Here is a 20,260-nt window from a genome sequence, read left to right as displayed (position 1 = left end):
AGGTTACTGCATGTATAAAAAAAGGGTAATACAAATTTAACGCTTTGGGAAACACACTTTATGTAATGCAATGTGTTTCATTAAAGCATCACGGTGCATTATATGTAGTGTCCTAACAGGCCATATATCCCTTTAGCACTTGTTACATCTGTACTCTTGTGACATAAGTGCCTATTTCAGGTTGAGGTCTGTATCCTGCGGACACATTTCTCCCTAAAGTTTGGGGATAAGCTATCTACTAAATACTTTGCACTTTGTATACTCAAGATTCAACAAGTTGTTGGGATTGGACAGAGACGCAGGACTGTGTCATCAGATCATGCTGGCGCCATGTGTCTCAGTCGCATCAGTAATGCGGCTTCAGATTAGTTCCTCGGTGATCAAGTAGAGTCTTCCCTGGGGGCAGCCATGTTGGACTAAGCAGTTTAATGTGTTGAATTGCTGTACCTTAGACACAGCTGTCAATCATTCCTTTAGGTTGCTGCTATTGGATACCTGTTCTTTAAAAGGCTTCCTTTTTCTGCTTCCTGTGTTGGTTGTAGTTTATCTCTGCTAGTTTGTGCCTGTCTCTATAGTTCTCTGTTTGATAATTTTTAACTCGGCGTGGATTTTTGGTATTTGCTCTTACTCTGTCTGCCTTGAGCTTTGGATTGCATTTAGACCTTGGTCAAACTCTGCCTGCCTCGATGTTTAGACTGTTTTTTGGACTTTGCTAGAACTCAACCTGCCAAGACTTGGCTTTGACCATTCTTTCTGGACTTTTGTTGGACACTGGTGGTCGATCTTCTTGGTCCTCTCCTCATCACGTCATATCCTCCATGCTACTAGTCAACCTAAGCCTGCACAACCTAGAGCTTAAGATGGTTATTGGTGAGCAAATCACACTCTATGAGAACTGTGGCTGTTATAGGTATAGACTTCTGTAAGCAGCTTCTGCAGGTCTTCAAATTGGCATACCAGTAAAATAACACAAGAGTGTTTGTATGCCTTCCAATATACCATATAACTTCTAAGCTTCTAGCATGAATGCTGTCACTACAGTTGCTGGTACTAGCTAAGCGCACACTCTCCCATGGGAGAAGGGGGTAGTAACTCAGTGGTCAAAGTGCTCTAAACCATTGAGATGAACATTGGTTTGAAACCTAATGTCAACTACTTGGGTTCAAAGTATCAAAGTTAGGTTACAAACTAAGCTGGACGGAAGATTAAAACTCAATTCAAATATCAGTGTAAGTTTATTGTGAAAGTAGAGAAGTAAACTTAAGGGTGGAAAATATGCCTAACCTTGTATATGCCATTTTGTAACATGTTCCTAAATGTGCATGTTTTTACCGCAAGCACGTGGATCTGCACTTCAAATTGAAGGCGTCCCTAGGTCTATGTATAACATTTTTCTTTTTCTTATGGGAAGAGGTGGCAAAAACTAGATTTAATTTTGTGGAAAAAGATACAAGGGATGGAAAGTGACATGTATTGGACATTTCAGGGTTAGCAGTCCCACAAAGCCTCATTCTACCTTAGATAGTGCTCAGGAGATGCCAGAAATCAGGAGTCATCCTATAATTTCACTAATATTTCTTTTGTTTCTACCATCCAGGCATATATGATGCAGAGAAATCCATTTACATGCACAGATATGCCAATGTATGATTCAAACACACAATAAGGACAGTCTAGTTTTCCATGATTAATTTAAGACATGATTAATTTAAGACATACATAAGGCCAGAATGAGTAGTAGTTTATGACAAAAATTGAAATGTTCCAATTAGTGTAGTCCTAGTAGATAGGAAAACAAAATGAATGTTTTTATTCATCATGTCTGATGTGAGTGCGCTCTCTACAGCGCTGCAGAATCAGTGGCGCTATATGAATATATAAATGATGATGATGATCATGTGCTTTCCTACCAAACCAGCAGTCCTGAAAGAGTAGATGTAGAGTGATTTTACAGGGCAACTTCAAAAACTGTCATATGGGCGTTTACCTATATACACGTGAGGCAGATGCACATATATATTTGCATTGTGTATCTGTAGTTTTGCATTTTGTAAAATGACATTTAACACCTCCCTAGCTTAGAGAAACTACGTCTAAAAAGTTCTGTTTATAGCACTGAAAATGTATGCAATACATAAAAATGAACAAATAAATAATGTATTGTGTATTGCCGACAAGAAAATATTAAACTGTTATTTCACATTAAATTGAAAGCTTTTAAAAATGTAACCAGCATAAAAATTCAAACAACAAAAAAAAACCATATTTATAGCACATGTTATAGGCAGTATTTTGCTATTTGGTACCCAAAAGTGTTAACCAAAACATAGACTACACATATTATGAATCACATAGAAAAGCATTTGAAATTTCAAGGAATGAACATGTTTTCTGCTTTTCAAAATATTAATGATCCCCATGCTGTTCACTTTCCCCCGCTGGGTGTGATGAATACACGTCTTAGACAGATGCATGTCCGAACCATTTATGACCCAGGTGACACTTTGTAAAAATCAATTTCAGCTTCTTACCTGCAAAGGTCAGAAAAGATTACTAAAACTTGGAAAGGCCCACCTAATGTAGTAATGGAGCAGAATGGATGGGAATTAACTCTCCAGGGCTATTAGAGAAGAGAGGATCTAGATGTGTCATATAGAATTCACATCAAAATACACCCCTATTTCCTTGTCTGTTATGTAGACTTAGCAAGAAATAAGAGGTGACAAGCTAAACTGAGCTAGGTTATATGATAGTTTCATACAAATTAGATATTGGATTCGCCAATGTGCACAAACAGGGTACAGTCAAAGCAAATAAAAAGGCACAGCTTGAAACATCTGGATAACACACTTTAAACAGTTTGAACATATCTATTACAATAGAAATAATGAAATAAAAAGAGAAATACAAATATTTCCATTTAATCTAAATGCAAAATACTAACATGCAACCTGTCTAAAATCTTTGCTTGACTTGCAGCACCTTGATTACTGACAAGTATTATATGTAGGATTATATAATTCATAATGCTTATATATTCGTTAAAGTAATAGTTTCAGAGAATTTAAGACTGTGGCCATTTCCATAAATGAAAAAAATATAGTGTTCAAGAAAGCTAAAAATCTTATAGCACCTATCATGTTAATAGTTCCATATGAAAGAACTGGAACTATTTTGGATAAATTTACTACTGTTTTTTTTTTATAAATCTACACATTGTAATGTTTGTAAATTTGTGGATTTACAAAACCAACCATTCTCATTTTCTTCCAATACCAATCTATATAAGATAAAACAACTAATGACCTCTCAGACCTCTTCAGTCATCTAACTTTTGTAATGTCCAGGTGGGCTAAGATATGTAGGTAAAACTAAGAGATGTTTGAAATTACGCATTCAAAATATTAGGCACGAGGTGGAGACACATTTGGTGTCAAAACCTTTGCATATTAAAACTCAAGGCTATAGAACACGTCACTTGAAACTCTAGTGGTGGTGATTTGCCCAATATATTATCTTGTGGGGAGAGGTTTTGGATATATAAGCTAAATGGAAAATGCTCTTTCTGAGCCTCAAACCTAATCCATATTCCAAAATACATAATCTTTGTAGAAGCCCATAAAAATTCCCCACGTAATCTCAAAAGAGTAGAGGGAGGGCCTCCTCAGGGGATGGACATGTATCAGCACCCAAATATTGCTATGGGGCCCATGATTGCGTGCTATACTCCCCCCACCCCCACCGCTCCACCTGTCCAATAAGGAACTTAGATAATGCCAGGGATTTTGCGGAAATTATATGTCTACTGGTTGTTTTAGTGTGTAAATGCAGTTTTGTTATTTTAATCAATAAACAGTGTTACACTCTAGAAGTTTCCCCATTTATGGGAATGATTGGCAATGCAATGTGAAGTGTTGGTACTGTTTCGGTTTACCACAGAACATAGTGAGTGCAATTAATCACCAAACTTGTTCTTATATTATAATGATGCTGCATTATTGGCACACTTTATTGACTCTCCTTTGAATTATTGAAGTCTGCTAGAGGAATGCTGCGTTACTTTCTATCTACATGATAATGTGCACTAGGGTTTGTGCCGTTATTATCGGACACGTATTCAAAAATCTTCAAAGCACCATTACAATTTTAGAAAGCAGTGGCATAGACTACACTAGACTACGCATAGACTACACTAACAATAATGGGTTCTAATTTAATGGACTGTTCATGTGTTAAGTAACACAAGTAAAAGACATTAACATCAGAAACATGTTATTGAGATCAGATATGGCAATACTGTGCTTTTTAGAATACTGTAGGCAATGTTACTCTAGAAGGTCCCTGTAAGGACATCCGAGCCATTGCTTTCATGCAGAGGTAAGGTTCAATGAACTCTTGCATGGTCTATAATGCATGGAGTTTATCTGAGTTGAGGACTGAATAGAATAATGTATTTCTCAGGAACATTCTGAACACATCAATAAATGTTCCATGAAAGAATATTAATTAGAGTTTCCATGGCCACTTACAATTTTTTTTCAATGTTCAATTAGTCCAGGAGTTAGTTATTTTGACAGAGCGGTTTTGATCTTCATAAATAAGTTACCTGGAAATCTCATTATAACATTTTCCAGAGTGGCTATTTTATAAACTGCTGAATGTTTTCATTGTGTTATTTACAAGTGGAATTTTGTTTTCTGAATGTGTATCTGGTGCCTGCGCCATCCCAAATGAAAGCGGAAAAGGGTTCATTGAGCCTACTGGTGGCTGTCTGGATGGTAGATATTGTATTTTCAGTTGCATATGGGAGCTCGTGCTATCATCATCATCATTTATTTACATAGAATAATACTGTTATAACACATCAATCTCAATAAATATTATGAATCTATTATTCAAGCGAGTTTGTGATATGGATTTTTTCTATGGTATATATCTAATATCATGAATTCTATTAAACGTTTAGTGCAGTAAAACCATATGTTCTTTATAGGGCATTTATATGTTTCAGTTTTTAATTTTAATATGCTGATTTAATATGGTCCTATTATTATTAGTATTTAGTGTCACGTTATGCAATGCCTTACACTGTAACATCTATGTATGATCTACCTCAAACATGTTCAAAACTGAATGGGTAAAGCCATCATATCCCACTAGTTTTCCCTATTATTTATGTAAATATCACACAAACTACAGGTTCTACTTGCAATTACCAATATTTGCCAACTGAAACTCATGAATGAAACCGATGTGGAATGTAGATGAAATTGTTTGGAATGCAAACCAGCAAATACATAAAGATAGATATGACTCACTTCCGGTTAAATATGATGAGGGAATACAAGCCGGAAGTTGTCAGAGATCTACATCACTGGAAAATATTCTTTTAGATACATCACATGACTCAGATATTCCCACCAAAGGGCTAATGGCGCACACAGAAAAAGATGGGGGAAAAATATATATTAAAATGTGTAAATAAAAAACAAAATGGATGACCAGAAATCCCCATTGCTGCAAATCTATGGTTTATTGCATAACAACCACCGTCAACAACTGCTAAAAGAAAAAAGAGAAAAGGAGGTTGCGCTGTGGAGAAACTAAATGTAGTCTGTACCAAGAGTAATGACAATAATAATAAATGTAATATATCCGAAATTTCTCCCAAAGAAAGAGAACAGGTCTCTATTTAAAAATAAAACATAACATTTATTGCTTAGGAGTAGTAATAATATACATATAGGTAAAGTGAAAGATACACATCACTAGTAAAATACTAAATCACATATAAAGCTTGTATAGTGAATAAAAAATAGAGATGGGCGGGTCCGGTTCCCTGAGAACCGAACCCACCCGAACTTTGGGTATCCGAGTACCGAGCTGAGTAGCTCGGTACTCTCCCGTCCGCTCCGAATCCAAATCGAGGCTGAACGTCATCGTGACGTCGTCGGATCTCGGGGCTCGGTTCTCGCGATACTTCAAGATTATAAAGACCTGCCTCCACAGCAATCCATCGCCATTAGACAGAGCGAGAGAGCAGGGTGTAGTCACAGGCTGATTAGAGCAGGGACAGAGAATACAATATTCTGATTCCAATTGCTGTAACAAAAATCGCTAGAGAGGAGGATAGAGGTTTATTTTATTTTTGTAATATTTGCCACTCCCCAGTGCTTTTGGGTGTCCCCCATAATTGTGCATAAATATTTCTGGCTGTCAAAATTACTATCTGTCAGCAGTATCTACCAACTAATTTTTAGCACTCCCCAGTGCTTTTGGGGTGTCCCCCCTAATTGTGCATAAATATTTCTGGCTGTCAAAAGTCATATCTGTCAGCAGTGTCTACCAAATAATTTTTAGCACTCCACAGTGCTTTTGGGGTGTCCTCCATAATTGTGCATAAATATTTCTGGCTGGCTGTCAAAAGTCATATCTGTCAGCAGTATCTACCAAATAATTTTAAGCACTACAAGTGCTTTGCGCTCAGAATGGATTCAAAGCAGTCCACATATGATCAGAATGAGCAACCAGGTTCTGTCACCAGTCCTGATGTTAGTGTTCCCAGTACGTCATCTGGGCAAGGCGATGTCAAACTACAGAGTGTTTTGAAATCAGTCCAAAAAACAAAATAAATTTATTTTTTTACTGTGTTGAAGCGAAAAAGAAGCGTTACTGAGCAAAAGTTAAGTGCCGATAAAAAAAAAATTGCCAACATGCCATTCTACATACGCAGTGGCAAAGAGAGAATGAGGCCTTCACCTTTGGCTATTAGTGGCAGATCCCAAAAAGTTACCGAGCCTACAATTGGTGCACAACTACTGTTACGCGTCAAAGCCGAGCTGCAAGATAACAGTATGGCATTAGAGGATAATGTTTGCTCTGATTCACAAATGACACCAATCCCTGTGGAGAGTCCATCCAACAGTGGTATGTCTAATCGTGAGCATTCTGTTAGTGTACCCATAAAGAAGGGCCCTTTCAGCAGTTCTGCTGATGTGTACCTGAACAGCCCGAGTGTAGCCGGTGATACACAAATTGAGGATGCCACTTTGGAAATAGAAGAGGATGAGGGGAGATTTATGGAGGTGACGAGGGTGCTAATGAGGATGTTGATGATTATGATGTAGACAGATACCAAATTGCCTTTCTCAATTTCTATTTATATTCTAGATTATATAACGGCTGAATAGTTTTCTATTTTACTCCTAGTGGAGAGGGTATCTGATGCAGACAGATACCAAACTGCCTTTGTCCATTTCTTTGTATATTCGAATTTCTAGTTCTACAGTCTATGCAGGCTGCTTTTTTTTCTATTTTACTACACTTGGATGGGGGGGGGGGGGTCTGATGCAGATACCAAACTGCCTTTGTCCATTTCTTTGTATATTCGAATTTCTAGTTCTACAGTCTATGCAGGCTGCTTTTTTTTTATTCAACTACAAGTGGAGGGCGAGGGGGGGGCATAGATAGCCACCAAAGTACCGTGGTCCATTTAATTTTACTTTCTAGCTCCACAGTCTGTGCAGGCTTCTTTTTTTATATTCAACTACAAGTGGAGGGCGGGGGGGGGGCATAGATAGCCACCAGAGTACCGTGGTCCATTTATTTTACTTTCTAGCTCCACTGTCTGTGCATGCTGCTTTTTTTTATATTCAACTACAAGTGGAGGGCGGGGGGGGGGGCATATATAGCCACCAAAGTACCGTGGTCCATTTAATTTTACTTTCTAGCTCTACAGTCTGTGCAGGCTGCTTTTTTAATATTCAACTAAAAGTGTAGGATGTAATATACACCCAAAGATGATGGCTACATTGCAAATAATCAAAGATGGAGGAGGTAGACAACCAGGTTTGACTGTATAATTTGAAGACAAGTGTTCGCATTAAGGACGCCCACCAGGGATTAAACAGTTTTTTTCATAATTTATTAGCTTTAGAATTACCTCACTTATCTAAGAAACTGGCGGAGCACTAAATTAGGTTATTTTAGACCAAAAAAATGGTATTTTTTTCAAAAATAGCAAAACAAAACCAAACAAAACTAAAACCAAAACACGCAAGGGCGGTTTTGCAAAACCAAAACACAAAGGTAATCCAGATCTAAAACCAAAAACAAAACCAAAACACGGGGGTCAGTGACCATCTCTAATAAAAAATGACCTTCAGTACTGAGGTAGTTCGATTAAATAAAATATAGTATATTAATTATATTTTGCGTGTAAAAAGACCTTTTTGAATACAATCAAGGAGATGTCCGTCCAATATATAATCCAAACAATAATAGTTGCCAGAGTGTAGTTTTGAGAGAGCTGGAGGTTCTAAATAGTAATCACATATCCGAGGCTAAACTTCTTCCAAGTCTTATTCCGGCATACACACCACAATCACCTCCTGGCTGCCTCCTAACTGATATGTGATAAAACTAAAACTCTGTGTTTGGCTCGAAATGTGGTCAGTTCAAATATAGGTTCATTCCGCTGATCTTATTCTGCAGTTTGTTAGTGTGATTGGTGAAGGGAGAAGATTTTTTTCTAACTACCGGAAGAGAAAGAATAAGAACAAAGACACTCGCATAATGTGTACATTTTATTTGTGTTTAGTAAGTGGATTCCCATTGGAGAACAATATCATGATAAATTCACTTAGATGAAAGTTCTATATCACAAACTCACTTGAATAATAGTTTCATAATATTTATTGAGATTGATGTGTTATAATATTGTTATGCTTTGTATACTTTTTCTTTTTTTTCACATGTACTATATAAAATTGAACACCTTGGGGGCATTCAATTGTTTGCCCGGACCGCCGAAAAACTCGCGCTCTAAAACTATTACCGTTAATACGGTAATATTGCGCGTAAAATCCGTTCATACGGTAATATTGCGCGTAAAATCCATTCATACGGTAATTTACTCACTGAATTTCAGAGCTGAAATTCAGCGAGTAATTACGAACAATTGAATACATCCCCTTGAGTGAATATTCTCATTGGTCTGGAGAAGGGATAAAAGATCTCCTAAAATATAAGTATAATTTTTTTTCACGTTATTATCATTTTATCTGCGTACTAACAACTTATAGCGCTGGAAACTCTAATTTTTGTAATCATTTCTATCTTCGGGAATTGTGTGTTTCCTCTAGAGTAGTTCAGCAACAATTGGTAGCAGTTCATTGTTTAACATTTTTATATCATTTTGCTATTTATTTACATAGCACCACCATTTTCGCAGTACCTTACAGAGAATATTTGTCATTCAGTCTGTCCCTGCCCCAATGGAGCTTACAGTCTAAATTCCTTAACAAATACACACACTGACTAGGGTTAATTTTATCAGCAGCCAATTAACCTACTAGTATGTTTTTGGAGTGTGGAAGGAAACCGGGACACTTGGAGGAAACCCACGCAAACACGGGGAGAACATACAAACTCCACAGAGATAAGGCCCTGTTTGGGAATCATGACCCCAGAGCTGTGAGACATAAGTGCTAACCACTGAGCCACTGTGCTGCCCACAGTTGTATAGTGAAAGTACCCCTATACATGTTGTTTTATCCTTCTCAGAAGAACAGCACCTCCAAAAGGTGACATTCTATAATTGTAAATTACTGTCCATTAGTAAAATACAAACATTTCATTTTAAATTACAATATACATTATGTCTTTTTTCTACTTTATGATCTAAGAGACCATATTTCTCCCCACTACTCAGCAGCCTTGCCATATTGTCATTACTACATTGTATTGACATACAGTTCACTTCTTATTTTTATCATTTTAACAAGGTTTGCTTTTTTAATATGAATCTTCCAAGGAAAGATGTCAACACTGAGAAAATAATTGTCATAGGGAAGCATCGCAATGGCCAAAATATTTTTGAGTATGAAGGATTTTTACAGTGAAGCTGTTGAGCACAGTTATTTTTGACAACAAATAAGAATAAAGATGCCCTCTATATCCTCAACTATAACAAGGCTCCCAGTGTTTCACATCGCCCAGTAGAGTCCTCATTTTTGGGTAGTGCAAACAAGGAATGCTTATCCAGACTCCTGATGCATATTAATTCATAGAATTATTGGAAATACAATCATGTGACTCATTAAGCATTACCTGGCATATAAGGACAGAGCAAATTTCATGTCACTTTGGTGTGACTTCCTGACACCTGGCTCAAAATCAATTATAGGCTCATTGTGACCTTGCAGCCATGATCTGCAGGGAATCTAAAACAATATGCGTACAGTGCCGCATAAGATATATATATATATATATATATATATATATATATATATATATATATATACACACACATATATAGAGATATATATATATATATATATATAGATAGATAGATAGATATAGATATATAAATAGATATATAGATATATAAATACATATATATATATATATATATATATATATATATATATATATATATATATATATTACATTTTAAACAAAATAAGTGTCCTCACAATGCATACTTACAGTAATTGCAAATGTCCAACATTCAATATTGATTAGCTGTTACATATATATTTGCTAACTGTCTTAAAGGTTACACTTGTCCACCTAACTTGATATTTATATATAAATTACACTGTATCAATGTTTGTAACCATTAATGTTTTAATGTTGTCTTTTACGTAGGAATAGCTTTTACTGAAAGTACAATTTATGAACACAGCTCCATTCTTCAATCCAACTAAATGGAGCCATCACCCGACAATTTATTTACATTGCATCTTTCAGTAAGGAACACTGTGTGTGTGCTCTCATTTGGTAATATGGGTTTGGAGCAGTGGTCAAAATAGAAATTTAGAAGTAGGTATGTAAATGTATGTAAAATGCTAATGAAGGGAATTAGATAGTTTTACAATCAAATTAATAGGAGAAGTGGCGATCTGGCATACCACCGTCTGTATACTAACCCACTTCCACCACTGGTTTGGAGCAAAAAAAAAAAGTTATCTTGTTTCCTCACCCTGTTTACCTGCTAGAGGGCTCCAAAAGTAGTGTGATCAGTATGTAAATGTTCAACGTGGCTTACAAGTCACCCTGACATATTGCAGAATTGTGTTATACCCTCATATTATGACACGACATTTACTGGGCTCCAGGGCTCACAAGCAGTGACAGATGAGAAGGAGGACAGCTCAGTACACATGACAGCTCAGCTCAGGTTGCTATTAACATGCTGGATGTGTTATATTGTCAGGGTTCAAATTAAAAAAATGATACGTCCGTTTCACGGAAGTTTGTTTACGCCATACAATTCAACCATACTTCCTTTTAGGTCCCAAATAAGGACAAACAGTTATAGGAACCTGTTTCCAGCTGTCCTTTTAACATGGGTGACACCAGTAAAACGATAGGAAACTAAGCACTGAGAGTTAAAGATTTTTGTTTGAAAAAAAGGGAACAGTTCTAGGAAAACTGGACACATGGAAACCTATACATTTGGGGACCTCTGGGGCGAGACATATATATTTTTTGATTGTTTTATGGGCACTAAATACTTTTATTATAAATTAAAAAATCTAATACCACCTAATGTATATATCTGACATTTACATTAGCACGACACATCTTTTAGAAAACAAACATTTGCCATGATCATTTTATTTTACAGCTGCTAGGAGTATGACTTAACGCATCACTTTGTTAACATCTGTTGTCTATACTTTACATAAGTTACAAGGTAAAGCAGTCTCTCCTTGTGACACATCTGTGCTGTCTATATACATTATTGAAATCTGTAGATTGCAGAGTGCAAGAATCAATTTGATTCCCTCAATGGTGGAATCTATTTCAAGGGTTCAGAAAGCACTAAAATAGTTGAAACTGGCAAATCACCCGATGAATACCAGACTTAGTCCCCTGATTAATTTACCAGCTGAAGATGAAGAGTCGTTGAATTATTTTAGGCAAGTTGCTGAGAAACTGTGCTAAAATTACCTTGTGAAATTGCTGCACCCCTTCCCAGTGGTGTGAGGTCAATTTAAACATTAAATCTGGAGATACATCAGTGATAGAAATTCTTACCTCTGACTGAATAGAAAAGTGGTTCATTTCATTTAACCTGGGGAAGCTTGGCAGAGAGAAAGGGGCATTTCAGCGCCATAGACAACAATAATGGATTTCAATCCCATCTCTCATGGGTGTGATCAGTCCGTCTAGTGAATAATAAACTTTGAACATAGCTACAGTATATCTGGGGTTAGTTAGAAAGTCACTTTTAAAACAAATGTAGAGGGAAAAACATTTGAGCTTGGATTATTTATTTTTTGTCTGGACAGTTTGATATATATAGATGCCTAACAGCCATGTTAAAGAGAAACATTTGAAAATACTATACTCAATTTCTGTCCATGTTGTATATGCTTTCGAGTGAGTGACTAGGACAAGGGTGCCATAAAGTGAGCTTCACTTTTATTAATTAATATCACCCAACTGATAGTAAAACGATTAACTATTGGTTTTATTCACATTTTCGTTGCCTTTTCATGGAAAAATTAGCTCTTTTTTTCATATAATGCCTTAAAAGAACAACCAACACACAATGTATTGATACTTACTTCTTCTGTGTCACAATGTATCCGTATGTGTCACTGTTGGAAGACTTCACTTGTAACTGTATATCTTGCTCCATTTTCTTTGGTTCGGTTTGAAAAGATCTGTCGTCTTGTGCGTAACTTTCTTGTACCCAGCGCTGAAACTCTATGTCTTCATTGGAATCAGTGTCGGTCTCTGCCGACTTCTTCTGAGCGATCAGCTCTCTAGTATATGTCTCGCTTTTTACATTCTCAATTCCAACTTTCTTTTCATCATCGTCATCATCATCATCTGAAATATAATGCAAGTCCTCAAACCTTTTCAATCCTTTGTCAAAAGGTTCCGAGATGAACTCGTGTGATACCGAGTTTACAGTAAAGTTTGGAAGATTTTCTTTCTTTATGCTCGTTTCTTTGTCCTATTACCACAAAAACATAAAAAAAATCAATTTAATTTGTACATGTGTTCCACATCCATTCAATGCCATTTTATATATCCCTACAATTTGTTCTAAACAAGCTGCTAGAAACTAGAGCTGTATCTGTAATTATTAACTGCCTGCAGCCAGGAACTAGTGCTGTACCTGTATTTAACAACTACCTGGAGCCAGAACCTAGCACTTTACCTATGATGATTAACTGTCCAGAGCCAGGAGTTAGCAAAGTAGCTGTGATTATTATCTACCCAGAGGTAGGAACCATCACAAACTGCTTGTAATCACCAACTGCTCAGAGGCAGGAACTAGCACAGTGCCTGTAATCACCAACTGCTCAGAGGCAGGAACTAGCACAGTGCATGTAATCATCAACTGCTCAGAGGCAGAAACTAGCACAGTACCTGTTATCGCCAACTGCTCAGAGGCAGGAACTAGCACAGTGCCTGTAATCACCAACTGCTCAGAGGCAGGAACTAGCACAGTGCCTGTAATCACCAACTGCTCAGAGGCAGGAACTAGCACAGTGCCTGTAATCACCAACTGCTCAGAGGCAGGAACTAGCACAGTGCATGTAATCATCAACTGCTCAGAGGCAGAAACTAGCACAGTACCTGTTATCGCCAACTGCTCAGAGGCAGGAACTAGCACAGTGCCTGTAATCACCAACTGCTCAGAGGCAAGAACTAGCACAGTGCATGTAATCATCAACTGCTCAGAGGCAGAAACTAGTACTGTGCCTGTAATCACCAACTGCTCAGAGGCAGGAACTAGCACAGTACATGTAATTACCAACTGCTCAGAGGCAGGAAGTAGCACAGTGCATGTAATCATCAACTGCTCAGAAGCAGAAACTAGCACAGTGCTTGTAATCACCAACTGCTCAGAGGCAGGAACTAGCACAGTGCTTGTAATCACCAGCTGCTCAGAGGCAGGAACTAGCACAGTGCTTGTAATCACCAGCTGCTCAGAGGCAGGAACTTGCGAGGTGCTTGTGGATACTAACTACCTTGAGCCAGAAACAAGCACAGTACCTGTATCCACCAACTGTCTAGAGCCATTAAGTAATATAGTGCCTGTATCCATGGACAGATATCCCTTCAAACAACTACATTGTTATTCCGCTACCTTATGTATCAAGTGTATAACCCACCTCATAGATTATAAACTCATTTGGGCAGGGCCCCCTAGACCTCCTATCTCATGTCATTGTATGTCATTTGTTTGTATCACGATCCCTTCAATACACAGCACTGAGTAATATGTTGGCGCTTTCTAAATAAAATAAAAAGTAAATAAATAAGTAATAATAATTAATAATAATAATTTAAAAAAGCATAATTTTAAAGGTTCTTATCAACACAAGTGGGGAAGCAATGCAAGTTGGCAATAGTAATTATATAAGGAATAGTAATAATATAATTTGTTAAGTGTGAGGTTTTTCTGTCATCTGTTTGGGTAGAGGGTACAGGACTAAATGTTTAGATCCATGAATCACATTACACACTTATGCTGTCACAAAAGCAAAGTCAAATTGATAATTTTTTCAGTGTATGTGACAATTTATATTGCTCTATTTCAATTGCACATTTGGATGTAAATGTATCAATCTCCGGTTTTGTCAACTCGCGGGAGTTTGGCGAGATGACAGCTAAAATTTAAAGCGGAGCTGCCTTGTAAAGGCAAGTTTCCCTTTACAAGGCAGCGCCGTTTTAAATTTTAGCTGTCATCTCGCCGAACTCCCGCGAGTTGACAAAACCGGAGATTGATACATTTACCCCTTGGTATTTAAATGATTTATTTCCTTTAACAATTGCACAATGGGGTTCATTAATATTAGAACAATCACAGCTGAAAATAGACATTCCGAAAAGAAAGAAATGTACCTTTATTTCATGTTGTGGATTTTTCCTGCTTGTTCCCTGACCTGCAAGAAAGTATAAAAAATAAATGAACATAAGGTGTATTTTTTACCTGTTGGCAATGTTGTGAGGTAAGACTATACACAATGTTGTTATGGAAGTACAGCATACACATATCAACAAATTCAATACATATACTACACCATCTGTAACTCCAGCATAATGACTCTGAGGCAATGATCTGCCAGTATGCAAACTGCCTCAGTTCAGGAAATCATTACTTCGATCCTTGCAGAAAGAGATTATGTAAATATAACTTACTCTTTCTGCTTAATATAAAAGAGTTTGTTCAAATTTAATGCTGGAAGACACATTTTCAAGGTTAGTCTGTTGAATTCCCAGCTGGAAAGTATTGATTATAGGTCATAAGTGGCAAGCGTTGGACTACAAAGTACATTATTTATGTAATTTTTTTGCAGTGTAAAGAGGAAGGTATGAACTTACACATTTCTAAAGTTGATGTTAATTATATTTTATGGTTTTGAATCGCTTTTGCTGCTTATATTTATTTCCTGTTAGTAGACACGACACAAACTCAAGTACACATTTAGATCCATTCTTTGCTGACTTTGAGATTATGCAGAGCCAATTTACATGCGGCTTATAACAAACGCACAATGCGTTCAATATGCATGACTTAATGACTTAGGCTCACTGTGTGCACAGCTTTTCTTGTACATTCTCTTTTTTTATATGGCTGGATAAAGTTAGCCATCTTCTGGGCAGATGTAAAATGTTTCTGAGTTTCGGGTGGAAAATCCTAAGTACAACCCAAAGTTCATTTACCTGAGGTGCAGCGTTCAGATTATCCGGTGTGTCCCACAACATCTACCATGTGCCCACCACTGCTCACTCCTGCACACTGCCACTGGCAGTGTGTTGTTGAAGGACGGCAAGTTGCCTGGCTCAAAAGAGACAAGGTTGATAGGAACAAGGAGAATGACATGATTCTTGCTGTACCCTCCTTATTCCTACCAATCTGATCTTTTTCAGACAGGAGGTATGCTGCCAAAAATGCAGGAGACAGCAGAGTAGCAGACGGCGCATGTAAAACATAGAGCGGCCACAAAGACACCAGATAGGTAACCTTTTTGTATGGAGCTGTACTTAGAATATTCCAGCTAAAACTGAATTATTAGTTGTTGGTGGAATTATGCTTTAATAACATTGTGTGAACATACTGGCAGGTATATGCCCTCTATGCTCCAAAGACACTTTCAATGACATCAAACTGTAGGATACCTTCCAGCTTTGAATAATCACATGATGTTAGATTCACAAGAGCTTCAACCAAATGGACAACCCAGACTAACTAATTCATTTAAATTATTTATTTAAATAGAAAGGCAGTATATTAGGAATTACAATTGCTTCTTTTGCCCCACTATGGGTGGCAAAGTCCATTCTCTTATATTATTCTTTCTGCCCACAACCTGCCCCCTGGATCCCATCCCCTCTCACATTCCTCACTCCCTCTCCCTCACTGCCTGCTCCCACCACGCTCACCTCTTCAAGCTATCCCTGTCCACTGGCATCTTCCCTCATCCTTTAAACATACTCTTGTCTCACCCATTCTTAAAAAAACCCAGTCTTGATCCCACTTCACTCTCTAAATACTTCCCTATTTTTCTTCTCGCGTTTGCCTCCAAAATAGCTGAGCAGCTTGCTTACAACCATCTCAGCAGCTACCCCTATGACAACTTGCTCCTTGATTTTCTCCACACCTCCAATCCATAGAAAGCGCCTTGACCAAAGTCACCAACTATCTTCTCTCGGCCAAATCCAGGGGCCTCTTGTCTCTGCTTATCCATCTTGTCCTTTCTGCGGCCTTTGGTACCGAAGACCACCCTCTCCTACTCCACACCCTTTACATCATTGGTCTTTCTGATACCATATTTTCATGGTTCTCCTCCTACCTCGCCAACCTCTCCTTTTCTGTTTCTACCTCTGGTTCCTCCTCCCTCCCATTCCTCCTTCGCATAAGAGTCCCACAGGGTTCTGTCCTTGGCATTCTGCTCTTTTCTCTGTACACCTCCTCCCTGGGTCAACTCTTCAGCTCATATGGCCTCCAGTACCACCTTTATATCAATGACACTCAATTCTACCTATCAGTTCCTGATCTCACCCCTTCCCTCTTCTCTCAGGTGTCCAGTTGCCTCTCTGCCATCTCTTCTTGGATGCCCTTATGATTTCTCAAACTTAAAAGGCCAAAACTGAACTCACTGTCTTTCCTCCATCAAGAGTCTCCACTCCTCCCAACCTCTCTATCACTGTTGACAACACCATTATCTCCTCTATTCCCCAACTCCACTGCCTGGGTATCTTCTTGACTCCTTCCTCTTCTTCGACCCTCACATTCAATCTCTTGGCAAATCCTGTTGCCTCCAGCTCAGCAACATTGCCTGTATAAGACCCTTCCACTCATAGAATGCCACCAAAACTCTTATCCACTCACTGATCATTTCTCGTCTTGACTACTGCAACTCTTTTCTTACTGGTCTCCCTCACTCCCATCTCACTCCTCTTCGATCTATACTTAATGCTGCAGCTAAACTTACTTTCCTCTCTCACCACTTCACATCTACCTCCCTTCTCTGCCAAGCCTTACACTTGCTCCCCTTCCCCTACAAAATCTCTTCAAACTCCTTTCCCTCACGTTCAAGGTCCTCTGCAACTCCACTTCTCCCCAGATCTCCAACCTCATAGTGGTTAGCACTTCTGCCTCACAGCACTGGGGTCATGAGTTTGATTCCCAACCATGGCCTTATCTGTGTGGAGTTTGTATGTTATCCCTGTGTTTGCGTGGGTTTCCTCCGGGTGCTCCAGTTTCCTCCCACACTCCAAAAACATACTGGTAGGTTAATTGGTTGCTATCTAAATTAACCCTAGTCTCTCCCTGTCTGTGTCTGTGTGTGAGTGTGTGTCTATATTAGGAAAGTTAGACTGTAAGCTCCAATAGGGCAGGGACTGATGTGAGTGAGTTCTCTGTACAGCGCTGCGGAATTAGTGGCGCTATATAAATAAATGATGATGATGATGATGATGATCTCCATACATACTTTCTTCCGCCCTCTCAGTTTAGCCACTGACCATCGCCTTTCCTCCCCTCTGCAAACCACATCTCTCTCCCATATCAAAGATTTGTCCAGTGCTGCCCCCCACCACTGGAATAATCTCCCTTGTTCTATTAAGATATGTCAGGATTTCCCAGGTATGACCACGGAGAGGGAGTAAGTGGTTATAATCACTTTATTAAGAAACACAGATGACAAGGTAACTTGATTGTAGTTCAGTATGCAGATGAGAAACAACAGGTAACTTCAGCATACAGCGTGGAACTACAGGTACTAGATGCAATGAAGTAATTTGCAGGAGTCCAGCCAGCAGGTAACAGCAATAGTAGATTTCAGCATACAGCGTGGAAGTACAGGTACCAGATGCAGACAGGAGCTGGGCACTAGATAGTGCAGACAGAAGCTGAGCACAGGGAATGCTCACAGGCGAGACCTGATGATCTGGCCCAGACTGTTTGAAGCAGGCAGGTTTGTTACCCTCCCCTTAGATTGTACGCTCCTTCGAGCAGGGTCTTCTCTCCTCCTGTCTTCACCACTTTTAACTCTGCTCGCCAGCTACCTAGCCTTACTCCTTGAGGACCCTCTTCCCCCATCCCCTCTCGCTTCCTCCTCTTTCCCTGGGGGTCTCCCTTGCATCCGTACCCTCCCTCCTTGGTGCCGTTGTTGGCTGACCTTCCCCCGCCCCTCTAGCTATGCCTTGAGCTCACTGAGTTACTGTGATTATTGTTTGCTGTTCTGTGCCGTCTCTCCTCATATTGTTATTTCGTTTGTCCCTGTACGGCGCCGCGGACACCTAGTGGCGCCTTATAAATAAAAATTAATAATAATAATATTAGGCCTCATGCAGCTGAAACCACTCCCAGTGATCAAGGAAAATAATCAAAGTAGCACAGTGGCCCCTTTGGTGGGCAGTGGTACTACAAGTACAATACATAACAAATCCAATAAAGTCACTGCAGACAGCAGCTGCAGAGTGCAAGTCGTGACAGGATATTCTCTAGCTTGTATAGCTTCAAATGGTCATTGAAAATACACCTGTTTATAAAAGCCTACCAGTCCTCTACTTAACCATTTCACCATGTAGTATAGCTCATCTTCTTTCATTCTCCATCTCTCCCACTCTTAACTTCATGCCCTCAGATTCCCTTACATTGGCTCACTCCAATGTGTCAACCGTTTGTGCCCCTTTCTCTTTAGATTGTAAGTTCTAGTGAGCCCTCTTCCTTCTTTTTCTCATTATCTATAAGTTTTGCTCACCAGCTACAGTGCGCACCTCCTCCATGGGCTCTTTGCCTATTGACTCCATTCCTTCATCGCACCTCGTTCAGTGGCTCTAAACATGTTAATTATGCCAAAAGGCACAGATTTCAACCTGTGCTGAGTATACCCCTTGCACCCCAGTAGCTGTGTTGAGTGTTGTAGTGTTATTTGCTTACTGTATTGTACTGATATACCATGTACTGTCTTGTTGTTTGCCCTCTGTATGGCACTGCAGAACTCATGTGGCCCCCTATAAATAAAAGTTAATAAAAATAATAATAATAATAATACAAGACAGAGGATGAGTGGCACAGTTTTAGTTTTTCAAAGTTATTATATGTGTTATTCTCTGTAAATTGCAATTAGGCTTTTACTCATGTTGTGCTAATAATGTTAGATTTCACACTCCTGAATGATAGATACTGTACACTTTAAAGTGAGCCAATCGCTTAATCAAAAATTCCGACCCAGAATGGTTTGGTATGTCACTGATAAGAAGAATTATTTAGTAGAATAACTACATTTTCCGAGTAACTACTTAATCATTTCTGGTTATGACATCCTAACAAACATTGTGAAAATTATTAAACCCAGAATTAAGTCCCATAATATATACTCATTAGTCTAATACACTGACAGTTTTCATACCTTGAAAAGTTTGATTAACCTCTCTATCCCACTCAAGTTCTTGGGATTCATATGGATCCACTTGTATTAGTTCCTGTTCTCCTCTTTCAACCTTCCTAGCACCAAATTCATTTCCATCAACGACCTGAAGAGTATCAGCAATCACATCAGCTAGTTCATCAAGCTCTTTTGGGCTGAGATGATCGATGTTCAGTTTATGTTTGCCCAGCTCCTTCACAACATTCTGGATAAATGTTTCTGTATAAAATACATAAAAGTTAATGTAAAATAAATCAACATATATGACACCTCACTGTTAGTTATGCATTAACACAATCAGGTTACATACCCTATTAGCACTGCTGAACATTATTTTCAGTGTACCATGT

The 20,260-nt window shown here is 38.5% G+C and overlaps 1 protein-coding gene across 1 annotated transcript in view; it reads right to left on the bottom strand.

Annotated features, from left to right (window-relative positions):
* Positions 1 to 20,260, bottom strand: part of PTPRN2 (protein tyrosine phosphatase receptor type N2) — a 733,183-nt gene that overhangs the window by 471,246 nt on the left and 241,677 nt on the right. Inside the window, exons 7-9 of the mRNA XM_075212113.1 lie at positions 19,893 to 20,129; positions 14,875 to 14,915; positions 12,579 to 12,973 (exon numbers count right to left, since the gene is read on the bottom strand). Coding sequence (XP_075068214.1) covers positions 12,579 to 12,973; positions 14,875 to 14,915; positions 19,893 to 20,129 — 673 coding nt within the window. The remainder of the gene's footprint in view (positions 1 to 12,578; positions 12,974 to 14,874; positions 14,916 to 19,892; positions 20,130 to 20,260) is intronic.

The sequence above is a fragment of the Mixophyes fleayi genome, chromosome 5, assembly GCF_038048845.1.
Source record: "Mixophyes fleayi isolate aMixFle1 chromosome 5, aMixFle1.hap1, whole genome shotgun sequence".
In the NCBI taxonomy this organism is placed as follows: domain Eukaryota; kingdom Metazoa; phylum Chordata; class Amphibia; order Anura; family Limnodynastidae; genus Mixophyes; species Mixophyes fleayi.
This window is presented reverse-complemented; position numbering and strand designations above follow the sequence as displayed.